The 13,862-nt window shown below is 48.3% G+C and overlaps 1 protein-coding gene across 2 annotated transcripts in view; it reads left to right on the forward strand.

The window, feature by feature from the left end:
- The first annotated feature begins 2,715 nt into the window (after positions 1–2,715).
- Positions 2,716–13,862, forward strand: part of RCOR1 (REST corepressor 1) — a 110,117-nt gene continuing 98,970 nt past the window's right edge. The window contains exons 1-2 of one of the 2 annotated variants that reach the window (XM_059723249.1): positions 2,716–3,033; positions 3,140–3,199. In XM_059723249.1, coding sequence (XP_059579232.1) covers positions 2,823–3,033; positions 3,140–3,199 — 271 coding nt within the window. In that variant the 5' untranslated portion in view covers positions 2,716–2,822. The remainder of the gene's footprint in view (positions 3,034–3,139; positions 3,200–13,862) is intronic. The other variant, XM_059723248.1, reaches the window with a different exon arrangement.

Raw genomic sequence — 13,862 nt, forward strand, 5'->3', positions numbered from 1 at the left:
GCTCTGTGCCTTTTTGGCAGGGTGGGTCTGGAATTTTTTTTGCAAACAATGTTAACGTTCTCCCCCTCTTCCCCCCCCAACATGTGCGATTGCATGATAGCAGCTCCAGTGATAGAGAGAAGACAGAAAGTGCTGCTTCCCTTCCTCTCTGTTTTGTCCTTTCATGGTTGCCCTCCCACCTACTTGTTGTTGCTATTATTGTTGTTTAATATTGGCATTTCAGTAGCCTCATAGGCTCAGATTAAGATCAGAGCATGGTGGGCACTGAACAAGCACCTTCTAACGTAGCCCTTGCCCCTAAGTGTTGAGTCTAATCCCCTGGGTCTGCAGTTTCTTGCACCTAAGGGAATCCCCATTGAAATCAAGGGGAATCCAGAAGGGCTCAGTTTTCCCATGTGGAGCTTGCCAGTTTGCCTTGCATGAGCAGAGCTTCAAATGTCGGTTATGCTGTTTAATCTGCTTGGGCCCAAGTCTGTTTTTGTGCCTCTGCTTGTCAGAGAGAAGCCCAAGAAACCAGGGGTGGGCAGCATTTTAATTCAGGGCCCAATTTACAAGAGCTCGTAGTAGCTTGCCTAGGGGAGTTGTGCGAAGAAACCTTCCCCGTGACAGCATACACCCCAGGGCAGGGGCCTTTGCATTGCAAAGCCAGGCTCCTACTGAAAGCTTACTCAGTGAGTGATCCCCTGGAACTGGTTTTGTAAGCCAAGTTCAGTGTCATAGAGAAGTCAGGTTGGAAGGACCTCCAGAGGTCATCTAGTCCAGTGCTTTTCAATTGATGTGTTGCAGCACACTGAGCTCCCTGGTGTGCCATGAGAATTTTGGAATAATGAGAAGAAAGTTCTCCATCCACCTAGTGCTAATAAATAAGCCGTGTCGATAAGATATTCACAGAAGACTCAAAGCGTTGGCTGTGGGAGATGCGCAGTTCGCGAGTCTCTGAAGAGCTGTGCCGCAGGACTTTGCCTTGGCAATGAGCTACAATGAGCTCATAAGACGGGGATGGGGGATGCCTTAACAGGTGTGCTGTGGAAAGTTGTTATTAATGTGTCCCTTGGGCTGGAAAAGGTTGGGAAAGACTGATCTAGTCCAACCCTCTGCCCACTGCAGGATCATCCTTGTCCCAGTGTCCCATACAATCCGTCGTCTAACTACCCAAGACAACTGTCAAAACTGGAACAAGGCAGAGCTAACATCCTAACCTGCCACAGGAAAAGCAGGGGAACTGCAGCTGGTGTCCTGCTTGTATAAAAGGTTGTTAACGTACCCTCAAGAGTTCCTGGACAGAGGGCCCTGCTACAGAGGAAGGCAGAAACCCCCAAGGTCCCAGCCAATCTGACCATGGGTCAAAATTCCTTTCTGACCCCAAACGTGGTGATGGGGCTGACCCTGAGCACAGGGCCATGACCCTCTGGCCAGGAACCCCGGCCTTGGTCCCAGCAGGGGCATTTGCACAGTCCAGAGCACTTTTGTGCAGGCGAAGGTCAGAGGTCAAGAGAACAGACCTTATGAGGAGAGGCTGAGAGCCATGGGACTCTTCAGCCCAGAGAAGCAAAGGCTCAGGGGGGACTTGGTAGCTGCCTATAAGTATATAAGGGGCATGCACCAGGAATTGGAAGAACACCTGTTCACCTGGGTACTCCAAGGGAAGACAACATCTAACCGTCACAAACTGCTGGAAGACTGTTTTAGGCTGGACAGGAGAAACTTATTTACCATCTGAGACTCCCCCGCTCAAAAGTGGTACAAGCACCTACTCTGGACACCTTTAAGAAATGCCTGGATGCTTATTGTGCTGGGGTGATCTGACCCCAGCTGATTTCCTGCCCCATGAGCAGGGGCTGGACCCCATGATTTTGCAAGGTCCCTACCAGCCCTAACATCTATGAGAGCTATGAAATCCCATGCAGCCATGGGGCTTTGCCTGGGCAAAGCTGAACGCGGTGCATCCCAGGCATCAGTCAAGTCACTCTCAGGGTGTGAAGTAAGGGCCAGCTGAGCTCCCCCCAAGACACGGGAGCTCCCATAAAATTTGAAAATCATGACCTGGGGGTCTCTAACCTGACTGCTCCTTCACTGAGGTGGATTTGTTAATCAAGGAACTGTTTTATTTTTTATGCAGCTTCCCCTAGGAATCACAGTGTCATTCAAACCCTGGACACGCTCCCGCGTAGCCCTCGCCCCGTGCCAGGTTGCCCTGCACTGGGGCCGCTGCCGCCCCCAGCCGACGGGCACGCGGTGCCAGTCCTGGGCCGAGCCCCCACGTGACCAGCGCCGGCCACTCAGGCCCCGCCCCGCGGAGTTCCATTCTTTGTATGGAGATTCCATTCAAACTGCTGGGCGCGCGGCCGCATAACCCTCCGCCACGCGAAGTAGTCCCCCCCACGCGGGGTCCCGCTGAGGCCCGCGGTCCGCCGCGCCACCACTCCTCCGCCCCCTCTAGCCCCGCCGCCGCGCCGGCGCGGGGGCCTCGGCCTCCCCCGCAGAGCCCGACTGCCCTAGCGCCCGGCTGTGGGCGGAGCCAGCACGCGGCTCCCCCTAGAGCCGGCCGCTGCGCTTCCACCTAACTGACGGGCGGAAGCGCCGGGGCCGGCGTGACGGACGGGGCGGGCGGGCCAATGGGCGGCTCCCGCGGCCCCCCCGCGGGCGGCGGCGGCCAATGGCGCGGCGGCGGGGGCGGGGCCGAGGCGGGCGGCCGCGGCGGCAGTGCCGGTTGCCCCGAGTCCCGGCGCAGAGGTGAGGGGGGGGCGCGAGCCACAAAGTTCGGTGCTCGCCTCGCCGGGCTTCACCGCGGCCGCCGCGCCCCGCGCCCCCGCCGCGCCCCGATGCCGGCCATGATCGAGAAGGGCGCTGAGGGCTCGGGCAAGCGGCGCGGCAGGAGCACCCCGGCCGGGGCCGCGGGCGGCGGGGGCGGCGGCGGCAAAAGTTTGGCGGCGGCGGCGGCGCCCAATGGCAACGGCAGCGGCAGCAACTCGTGGGAGGAGGGCAGCGCCAGCGGCAGCGGCAGCTCCGGCTCGTCCAGCGACGAGGAGCACGGTGCGCGGCGGGCCGGGCCGGGCCGGGCCGGGCTGGGGGGGGTGCGGGCCGGGCCGGAGGTGCGGGGCAGCGGCGCGGGGCTGACGCGCTCCCTTGTGTCCCGCAGCGGGCGGAGGCATGCGGGTCGGGCCGCAGTACCAAGCCGCCGTGCCGGACTTCGACCCCGGTGAGTGCCGTGGGCCCCGGGCGGGTGGGGGGCTGCGATGCCCGGGGGGTGGAGGGGGGGGCAGGCGGCAACTTTGTGCATCGGCCTCGGCGGCGTGGGTGGCGGTGTGCCTCCAGGTGTGGGGGTGGTGTGCCTCCAGATGTATGTGTGTGTTGAGGGGGGGGGGAGGTTTGGGGGCCGTCTCCAAGGTGTGGGAAGGTCTCTTTCTCCTTTCCCTTCAACCCCCTGAGTAGAGCAGCCGGGCCCCCAGCCGGGATCCCTGCACTAGATGTGGTTACCTTTTCCTCCTGGGGGGGAGGACCAGCTCTGGGTCCTCACAGGGCTTCCCCGCTCCCTCTGCTGCTGGGAATCCAGCCTGAGCTTGGCCCCTGCTCCCCCCAGTCCCTGCAGCAGAGCAGGTCTCAGGGTAGGGACAAGGACCCTCCTTCCCCAGAAGAGGGGTAGCGGTTTTCTGAAGGGTGCCTGGCAGGAGCAGGGAGGCTGCTTGGGCAAGGAGATGCCACCGGTAGCGGTTAGCCCCCTCCCTTTCCTTTTGTGGGGTGGGTTATAGGGGCAGGGATGAGAGCCTGTATCGTGTGCTTCTGTGTGACGCGGAGGAGGATTTTTTATCATTTCTTTTTCACCGAGCCCCTCCACTTCTAAGTGAGGCTGCATGTTCGGGCTCTGGTGCCTGCAGTTCTTTGTAAGCCTATTTAAAGTGGTCCGGGAGCACATCCTGAGCAGACAAAGGGATTCATGCTCCACCAAAAGGCATGTGCTTGCCTCAGCCTGGTTCCTCTGGGTCCCTGGCAGCGTGCAGCCAGAAGGTTGGCCACAGACTTCCTCAGTTTGAAATGGAAGCAGTTTTTGTTATTGTTCCCTTTGTAACTGTAGGGTGAAGCTAGTAGAAACCCTCTGCTGTCTGGAGGTCGCAGCACTTGGAGTTGGTTCTCGTGTATCCCAAACTTAATTGAATCCTTTTCAGCTCTTGGCTTGAAAATGCAGGATTTGGACAATTTACAGTATCTCCTTGGGTTTCTTTTGAGAGAGAGACTGCTGTTAATTGACTTATTAGATCTCCTGCTGTCTAAATTCAGGAAATGCACATAGAGGTACTTGAGACCATACAGCATTCTGGGTGCTGTTCTCTTGTGGGGGAATATCTTATTCTTACCACTCTGGCAAATCAGCATACGAATTGCTGTGTCAATCTACTGGCCAAACTCCTCTTTCACATTGGCATTTCATATATTTATTTGAAGACTTTATTTTTTGCCTGTCTCTCTCTTTTTCTGTTGTCTCTTCTCGTCCTAGGAAGTTATTTCTCATTCATTCTTCTCAATACAGATAGGGGGCAAGATCTCTCTGCACAGGGCACTTTGGAGGTGACCAGTAGGGCCCCTTTTTAGGTGGCAACTGACCCTATTTATCATTTTGGCTTTGAGCCAGATACTGCGCAATTACTTCCACATTTTTTTGTTGCACGTTTACTAATCGGTTTATTTGCTTGACTCATTTTTCGTACACAATTTTTCTTTTTTTCCCCCCTTTTTTTGCTTTTTTTGCCATAGTCATGACTGAATTGGTAATTCTTTGATTGTGTAATTCTTTGATTGTATGCATCTTTGTTCCAGTTTTTACATAAGCTGTTGATACACAAAAGTTATTGCATTCTTCACTGTGCTTAGTAGGGTGATGGCAGGAAGGTGGGACAGGACTGAAAAAATACATTTAACTTAAAAAAGCCAGATCCTGTGAACTTCCTACAACTTAAGGGGAAGCTCTGATGAGTAAACAAAATCTTACTAAGCCCTTAGCACTGGATCCAAAGTCAATAGGGGGACCATCCGCTGAATTTTATAGGCTTTGAATAGGGCTTCATTGTTTAATTTTCTAGATTTAATTAAAAGCTTGGGTGTGAACTGTTATCTGCCTGCTTCCTATAATGTGAAAGATCTGAAAATAAATTGCTAGATTTATCAAACTGCCTACTTGTACTAGTTTTACAGTTAGACATGGTACACAGAATTGTATCCTTGCAATTCAGAATGTTGCTGTTTAGCGTATGGTTTTTGGTTTGGGCTTGTTTTGTGTAAGTAATAGTTAACATTCCTAAGTAAGTACAGTTAAATCCTAGTGTATGAGGCCATTCAAACTTGACCTTCCCCAAAAATTAAACGTTAACTTGACCATGAACAATCGATATCCTAGTCCTAAACTCGGTTAATTGAGTCTGCTGGAGCATTCTAATTGCAGCTGTCCAACAGTGCTGTAACATCTCATGTATTCAGCTTCTCCCATTTCAAAATGGCGGCAGGGGCACTATAACTAAAGCTCATCAAATGAGCTTTAGTTATAGCATCCCTGCTGGCATTTTGAAATGTGGACACTGAATACACAAGATGCTGCAGGCATTTTAATTAGAGCGTTTCCCAAGAGCCACTCTAACTCCCTGCCCCAGCTCACTGGAGCACGTATATATGTACCATCAGTGTTCAGTATCTGCTTTCCCTGGGTAAAGTACATTAGTGCAGATTGTATTGCACTAGTGTAAATTGTCCATGCTAGGGGTCTGCACCAGCACATCTATACCTGTGGCTGAAAACCAGTATAGATCATGTCTTGCATTATGGCAGGCCATGCCATAACTTTAATGCTGAGTTGCAGCTAACTTTCACTTGGGTCTATTTGGTGTGTGAAGCAGAAAAGGTTGTTCTGTTAGTTTGGTACTTGTCATGTATATGTCTACGGAGATCAGGGGTGGGGAACTAAAAGCTAGCTGTAGCTGATAATAAGCAACTAGGAAGGCTTTCCAGAACTACCTTTTACCAGACTGGAAATGAAGATGCTGTTTTGGATTTCATAATTAAATTACCTAGACCAGAGTAAAGACACAGTGTGTATCATACAACATAACATCAAGGAGAAGCTATCTGTAATTACTGTTTGGATTGATGACAGTACTAAATGTATCTAGAGGATCCCTTATGTTGTTTTTCAGGCGCTACTTCACAGTCAGGGCTGCTAGGATCTGGAACCAACTTCCAAGGGAAGTGGTGCTGGCTCCTGCCTTGCAGGTCTTTAAGAGGAGGCTAGATAATTGCCTAGCTGGGGTCATATAAGCCCAGTATTCTCTCCTGCCCACGGTACAGTGTTAAGGAAGAGGATTAGCCTTATTTTTCTAAACTTTCTCGTTGGGCCAAAAACTAACTAAATTTTTATTCTGCATGTAAATTACTTTCTGCACACATCTTTGAAACTCTGTAGCATCCAACATAAGAGGTAGCCTAGGACGTGGGACCGAAAATATTTATGCATACAAGCCAGTCTGGACTTGCAGATATGGAGGTTGTAAATGACAGTAAAAAGTCTGCACGACAACTCTAGTAGGCACTTTCCCTCTGTTACTGCTGGTACCTCCACACTGATGTCCCCGTCCTTTGGTTGGTTAAGTGTCAGGTACTGTAACTTGCTTTGGTAAACCAGAGCTTGGTCCTTGGATATGTAGTACATACTTTTATTGTCTTGAACAATAAAAAAATACTTTTGTTAGCATATTGTGAATTGTCTATCTCTTGTCAATGTCTTGTTCTTCGGCCTTGAACTAACAAATAGAAGGTAAAAAGACGTTGGTGCCCTGCCTTTGTCTCCTATAACAAATGTAAAGAGTTCAAACATTGGACTGCTACCTGAAAGTTCTGCAAAAAGCAAATGATGCTTGGTATCAGTAGGTTAGAATGTTTTGCAGACAGTTTTAAAAAGACCTAAATTATGCTTGTAATGCATGATGAGTCAAGTGGTGTGTTTGTTTCATTTGTAGTGGACAAACTTAATGAAAGGGTGTGTTACATGGAACTGAATCTTTGTGTGGAGAGGAACTAACAAAAGAACATATGTTCCCTGATTCTGATAACTTTCTGCTTGTTGATCTACTCTTTGCTTCTGGTACACTTTTAATGGAGGAGAGGAAAAATTACTGGTCTTGAACTCAACACAGCTAATGAGTTTTAGAAGTAAAATTTAGGCTACATTAGTTTTGAAAAGTATTATGTAACTTGGAGAACAACCTAGCCTGAGCCTATACTTACAGACGTTAGAAATACATTTTTTTTCGTTTTTTGTATTTATTGTATCTTGGTCTCCTGTGCAACTTTTTTCCCTGGATACCCTTCTGTCCATTTAGGACAGTGTGATCCATGTTTAGTTGTACTTATGACTGTTGATATTCTTTAGAAGAAATCCTTCATCTTCTGTTCCAACAGAAATAAGCTAGCAAACATCTGGTTAATCTAGAATAGTGCCCTAATTTGATAAGATTTATTGCTGTTCAAGAGGGAGGTACCATCTGTGGGTTGCTTATGGTAGAGCTGGCCTTTATTAGTGTCTCACATAATAGCCTGCAAAAATAAGTGAAATGAAGCTAGAGAGGTATTCCTCCCTGGGGAAGGAATGCTACTGCTGTACTCATGCCTGTGGATTCAGGGACACGAGAAGTTGGCAAAAACTGCTCACGGCCAAAACCTGTGTACCTGGGAATGCCTGTGACTGGAATGGTTTTCCAGTTATTGTCAGCATCCTGCCTTCCATGGCCAAGTCTTTGCCAGTTTCAAAACTTTCAAGCCAGTGGAGTCAGTGTGGTGCTGTGTAAGGAGGCTTGGCCTGCGCTGCCTCCGATCTGGAATGCCTGATAACAAGATAATAGTTATGCAAGTCACTTTTCCAGATACTATGGAGCCAGGCCTGGGCAGGGAGGAAGCAGAGATGCTTGAGCATACATCCATAGCAGTGTTTCTACAGTGGTTACCAGGCAGATATTGCCCCTCTACCTGGGAGAAGAGGTAAAGGCGTGATGGGAACAGATGCTAGACCAGTGGTTTTCAACCTGTAGTCCGTGGATCCCTGTGGGGCGGGATCTGTGAAAGATGACTATGATCAGTCAAAAGTGTGAATCCTCACATTCAAAAGGGTCTGCACCTCCTTTCAAAATTTTCAGAGACCATTTACTGTGTTTCTTTCAGTGGAGTTTAACTTGCTGAAGGCGGCAAGGGCCTCTTGGATACTGTTAGTTTCATTGTGCAGTGCATCTTCAGGCTGACCCAGCAGCCCTTGAAATGGGACCTGTTTCTCTGCTTACATACTGTATTTGCTCCAGTGCAACACATGGTGTTATTTTCCCCCTCCCTCCCCCCTGCTGCCCCATTGAAGGGCAGGGGAGGACTCTCACTGGATTCAAGTACAAGTCAGAGAGGGGGGCAGGTGGCTGTTGTCGCTCCAGTACTAGGTTGGGGCCATGGCCTCTTCCCCATCCCCCCCACCTTGCTGCTTGCTGTAAGCCACAGCTTCCACGCCATTCCCACCTGTGGCACGGAGCACATGGAAGCTCTGGCCCCTGACAGTGACACAGCAGTCAGTGTCAGCAGCTCCAGGAGAGAGATGCCAAAGCCAGCCACTGGCCGTTTCGGCAGCAGCAATACAGGTGCTGTGGGGGGGAGCAGGGAGGAGGCTGAAGGAGGGGACAGGTGGTGGGGAGGCAGGAGGCAAAGGGGCCACCTGCTCTTCTCCCCACAGCATGCCTCCCTGCTGCTGCTTTCCTCTCTGGAGCAGCAAGGGAGACATTCCTCTGATTAGTACATGAAAAGTTTTTATAAATTGATAAAAATTTTCCATATGGAGAATTTAATTATTGAGGGTTTATTTTAAATTCAGAGTTGTCTTGCATTCATGTACATACGGTACTCCAGATCTTTTTGCTTAGATGGCTTGGGTCACAGTTGTGTCTTGACACAATGTCAAGTTCCAGGTCCCCTCATGAAAGCCAGCTGGCAGCTCCCCAGCTAGTTTGTCCTGCTGTCCTGTTTCTTTGTGTTGGTATGGATGAAGATTGGTCACCAGCATCTATTTTGACAGGAAAAACTTGGTGTTTTTTTTTAATTAACTTTAAAGAAGTGAAACCACACACTGAAAACCCCAGTTACCTTCTCTTCCCTCTGCACCCCCTCTTAACTCTTGCACTGTTTCAATTTGGAAATGTTGCATTGCCTCATGGGGGTTGTAGTTTGATTACCTCATGCACTACAACCAAGGTACATGGCTGTGCATGAGGTAAGCACCCTTCCTTCAAGAGGGGAGACTGCTGTATCATAGTGTTGAAAATAAAACTTGACCAGAGAGCCCAACCTCTAGAGCAGTAGTTCTCAACCTTTTTGCACCAGGACCCATTTGTAAACATCAATGGCCAGTCCTGACTCAGTGCGTGGCTCGAACTCTGCCAGTCTGCAAGGGAAAAATCATGGTTTCCCATGTTTTCCTCCTTTAAAAGAGAATCCATTTTCAGAATTTGTCTGTGACCCTTTCATATTCTTGCAACCCACTTTTGGGTCTCAATGCTGCTCTAGAGAAGCATCAGAACTGCAACTCCTGGGGGCATCATGGCAGCATTTCCAGATGGAAATAATTTGGGTTTTGGCTGAAATATTTCAATATCAAGCTTGTGCCCCAAATCGGCTTTTTTTTTTCCTTCTTTTTTTTTTATAGTGGTTAAATTTTCTCTAGGAGGGGAGAAAAGTCGCTCTTCAATGCAGTTCAGCCCTTTGTCTGCTCTTCCTGAATTGTTCCCTCCAGCCGTAGTGTAAATGACCTCTGATATGATTCATTGGTGTCCTACGACCCCTTAGTGCCACCTGTGCTGCCAAAACAGCTATAAGGTCCCTTGCTGCAAGCCCTACCCTGTTGGAGCAGGAAAATGTTGTGGGTGGGAGAGGCTGTGGCTGAGGTTTTCCTTCCATGTTTCCTTGTTGCCTCAGCCTGTTAGTTTGTACCCAGCTGCCTGCAACTCTTAAAATAGTTCTTGAGGTTGAACTAGTCTCCAACAGCTCTGAACAGGGGGGAGGGGGGTAGACCACAAGCTGTCTCCCCTAAGTTCCTGTGCTGGGCTCTGTACCAACATACAAATGAACCTTTGCTGCTTGTTTGTTCTGCCCCTGTACCAGCTGTCAGGCTATAGTAGTAGAAGGGGTGGGCAGGTGTCTAGCTCTATGTAGAAGTGAGTTGGGTATATTAATATTTTGACTAAAGACATTTAGTTAAAAAAAAAATATTGGGACTGTAAAGGAGAATGGGAAAATCAGACTGTTGGGGGTTAACCCCGTGTTCAGATGGCTAGTATCATAAACTGTTTCTGGCAGGTACCCCAACTACAGTGCAGCTGTTATTCTGGAGACCCAGCCCTCCTAGCCCTGAGCTGCTGGCCTAGATCACTGGTGGCCAACATTTTTGGCAGGCATGTCACACCATTAGCCCATCACCTTTTCCAAGTACCATTCCTCTGCTTGATCTGCTGCTCTGCTTTCTGCTCTGAACCTGATCTGACTGCCTTCTGCTTCCTGCTTTATCTGCTGGTATGCTGCCTTGCCCCTTCTCTGATCTGGTGCATGCCACAGAGGGTGCCCATGTGCCTTACGGCACTTATGCCATAGCCTAGAGGATATACTATTTTTAACGGTGCTTGATTCTGTACCTTGGCTTGATCTAATTTGTGCACTTATCTCTTAAAGAGTAGTGGATGCTTGCTGGGTCTGGGGTGGAGAAGCTGTGCTAGCTTATTCCAAGTGATGGATTTGGAGGTTCTTTGCTCCAAGAAACTCATGCTCAAACCCAGAGACAGCCCTAGCCATGCGGGGCCTGGGGCAAATCAGCCTGTGCGGGGCCTGCATGCAAAGATGCCAGCGATTGGGGGGGGGGGGGGGTGAGCAGCCAGATGAGAAGCTGCTGGTGGCGGTACAGAATCACCAGTGTTAGGTGGGCCATGGCTGTTCTGCCTGGCTCTGTCCCCCCAATCATGGTTCCCAGGGTGGTCACCCTGATTTCTGTCCTACCTCCGGATGGCCCTGCTCAAACCTGAATGCTGTGGTAAATGTGTCTCAGTACATCCAGAGCCCTATGGCTACTTCTCATGCCTGGCACCTGTAATGTTTGTTTACAGAGGTAAAAGCTGTCACTGCCTCTTGTACAGATAAGTGTATTAATGACTGGCCTGGAATTAATGCTAGGTAGAATAAAGTATTCACTCTTCTTAGCTGGCTTCTGTTGCTTCATGAGTTGCTCTTAAAACTACAGTTTTCAGCCCTAGTTAGTTTTGTGCGTTGGCCAAGTAAAGACTTAGAGCTTCTAGAGATTAGTCATTATAATTAGCTCAGGAATCTTACTTCTGTGATCAAGGTGCACTGTATAATGCAGCTTATGGTGGGTTCTTGCCCTGTCACATACCTCTGGTGCGTTATAACTAAACATACTTTTTAAAATGCTTAATTTTTTTCAACTGTGCAGTGTGGCTTTAATATTCCTATTGTTTTGTGAATATATGCTAGGCAGGTACACCTGGGGCAGCTGGATTCCCAGAAAGTTGTGGTATAACTTTTATATTTATTTAATTTTTGTATTGGATAGTAGTGTTACTAGTGATAGAGTGGCCTAAGTTTTGCACAGTGAGCCACAGGCATAAAATAAGAGCAATTCTAAGCATAGTTGGCCTGTAGTTCAAACAGTTAGTGAAGCTTTTAGTAGATCTGGAGACACAAGTTAGAAAGTTAACTCTCTCTGAAAGCAGAAAAAAATGTGACTATTTCTTAGCAAAACAGGTACCAGTTTCCATACTGAACTCTCTTGTAACTTGAGGATTTGAGCTTTTGTGTTACAGACAAGAATTCCATTCCCTTAAATACACTTATAACTTTACTTCAAATGCAAATTTGGAATGTGTACAATACAAAGTTTATTTTTAAACTAAGATTTTTCTTAATCTGTCTTGCAGTTTGGGGTGCCTTTTTGAAAGCTTAGTTTCTTATGTTAGATTTTTTTAAACGGGGTAAACTTCTACTCTTTTGAGCTCTTGCTCTTTCCAGAATGTGCTATAGCAAAGCCCAGTAAAGGCAGCAAAAATTTTCCAGTGTATCCTCTGGTGCTGTACTGTGGGGCCTCTTGAGCACATAATTCCAGTTGTGTTGAAACACGATAAATCTTGATGTGACTAATTTTGCAGGAGGTTGAAACCACCAAACTTGCTTCAGTTCTTGTATTAGGACCTCAGACAAAGTGAGTACTCTTTAACCCTCTCTGCCAGATATCTCTACATAATTCAGCGCTGCATAGCGGCTGAACTCTCTGAACTTCATGAAAGGAAGTATTAAACGTCTTGGACAGCGTGAAGAGGAAGCGGGGATGAACGTGTATGATAACATCTGTTCACGAAACTCCCCTTTGGAGGAAGTTTGTAGTCCTGTGTTTATCCATATTACTCCATCACGAAACTCCTGATGGGCAGTGATCATCTTCCATGGGAAGAACAGCAGAAGGGTCCTGTATATGCTGTATTTTCAATGGGGAGGGGGGCATGGGGCATTAACAGCATGGGATGTGAACAAACCCCAGGGTATGAGTAAGTGCCCTTTCCAGATGGAGGAAATTGGAGTGGGTTGGAGAGGAGAATTGGTAAGCTCTATTCCTAGGGGCTGCAAGTTGTGACCTTGCACTGTTCAACAGTGACACTCCTTGGGAGAGAGCTGCTTGTTGACTTTCACAGGGTACCTTTCAAATAGAGGAGTCGGACCACGTGCACATCTGTGGCAGCTTTGCAGTTATGCTGCCTGTTAACTAATGTGTCCATCATGGCACAACAGTATGTGCGAATAGATCTGGGCATGTTTGTCTGGTCAGGCTTGGCCTTTAAAATGTGGATTCAAGTGCTGGGTATTAAAAGTAGTTGTTGTTTTGTGTTTGACCGTATGCCATTGTTGTCCTTAATTTTACACCCTTTTGGTCTGAAAATACAAGCTAATGAACATGTAACTGGAAAAATGCTGCTTATAGGAGCCAAACTATATACAGTGTTTATATAAAAGTGACTGTTTGGCTTCCTCTTGTTAGAAGTAATTAGTAATGACAAACCATAAAACATGTGTTCTAGACTTTCCGCTTTACGGAGGCACTACAGACTGTTAAGGCTAAGGTAGATGCTGCTAGAAGGGAAATAGTCTTTCATCTTGGGGAACTGGGTTGGAAATATTTGGATTGTGTGGTGGTTTTCCTTCTGACAGCTATCTTCAATACGTGCTCTGATGTCATGACCGGTCTGGGCGACTGGGCAGGCTTGGTGTCAGACTGCGACTCCCAGCTTGTGCTGTGCCTGGTGCCCTCATCAGGCAGCTTTTTGCTTTTTCTTTGTGTGGGAAGTTGAAGGGTTTGTCACGTGTATGATTGGATAGAGCAGGGTAGGAATCGTTTGTTTATAGAGGCCTTTGGTCTACACAGCTGTGTGGCCGGTGTCCTGACTGCATAACGGCATGTTAGGCATGACGTATAATACAGCGAAGGTGTCTGTCACGGTGTGATGTTATGAATGTAATGACATGGTGCTCTTGGTTTGATGGTAATTTGTTTGTCTTTGCTTTGTATATTGGACCTGGAGCCCAGAGGGGGCAACTTTTTGTACCCCCAAACCCTGGAATAAAGTAGTCAAAAGTCCGTCTGTCCGTCCGTCCGTCCGTCCTTCCACACTTTGCTCAAGATTTGTATTGAAATCCTCCTTACCTCCTCCCCTGGCCTCCTTATCCCTTTGGGCCCAATCCAATCCCTCTGTTTTCTTTGCTTCTTAAAAGGAATTGAGGGCACTCAGGATCAGACCGTTCAT

The sequence above is a fragment of the Alligator mississippiensis genome, chromosome 2 (assembly GCF_030867095.1).
Source record: "Alligator mississippiensis isolate rAllMis1 chromosome 2, rAllMis1, whole genome shotgun sequence".
NCBI lineage: Eukaryota > Metazoa > Chordata > Crocodylia > Alligatoridae > Alligator > Alligator mississippiensis.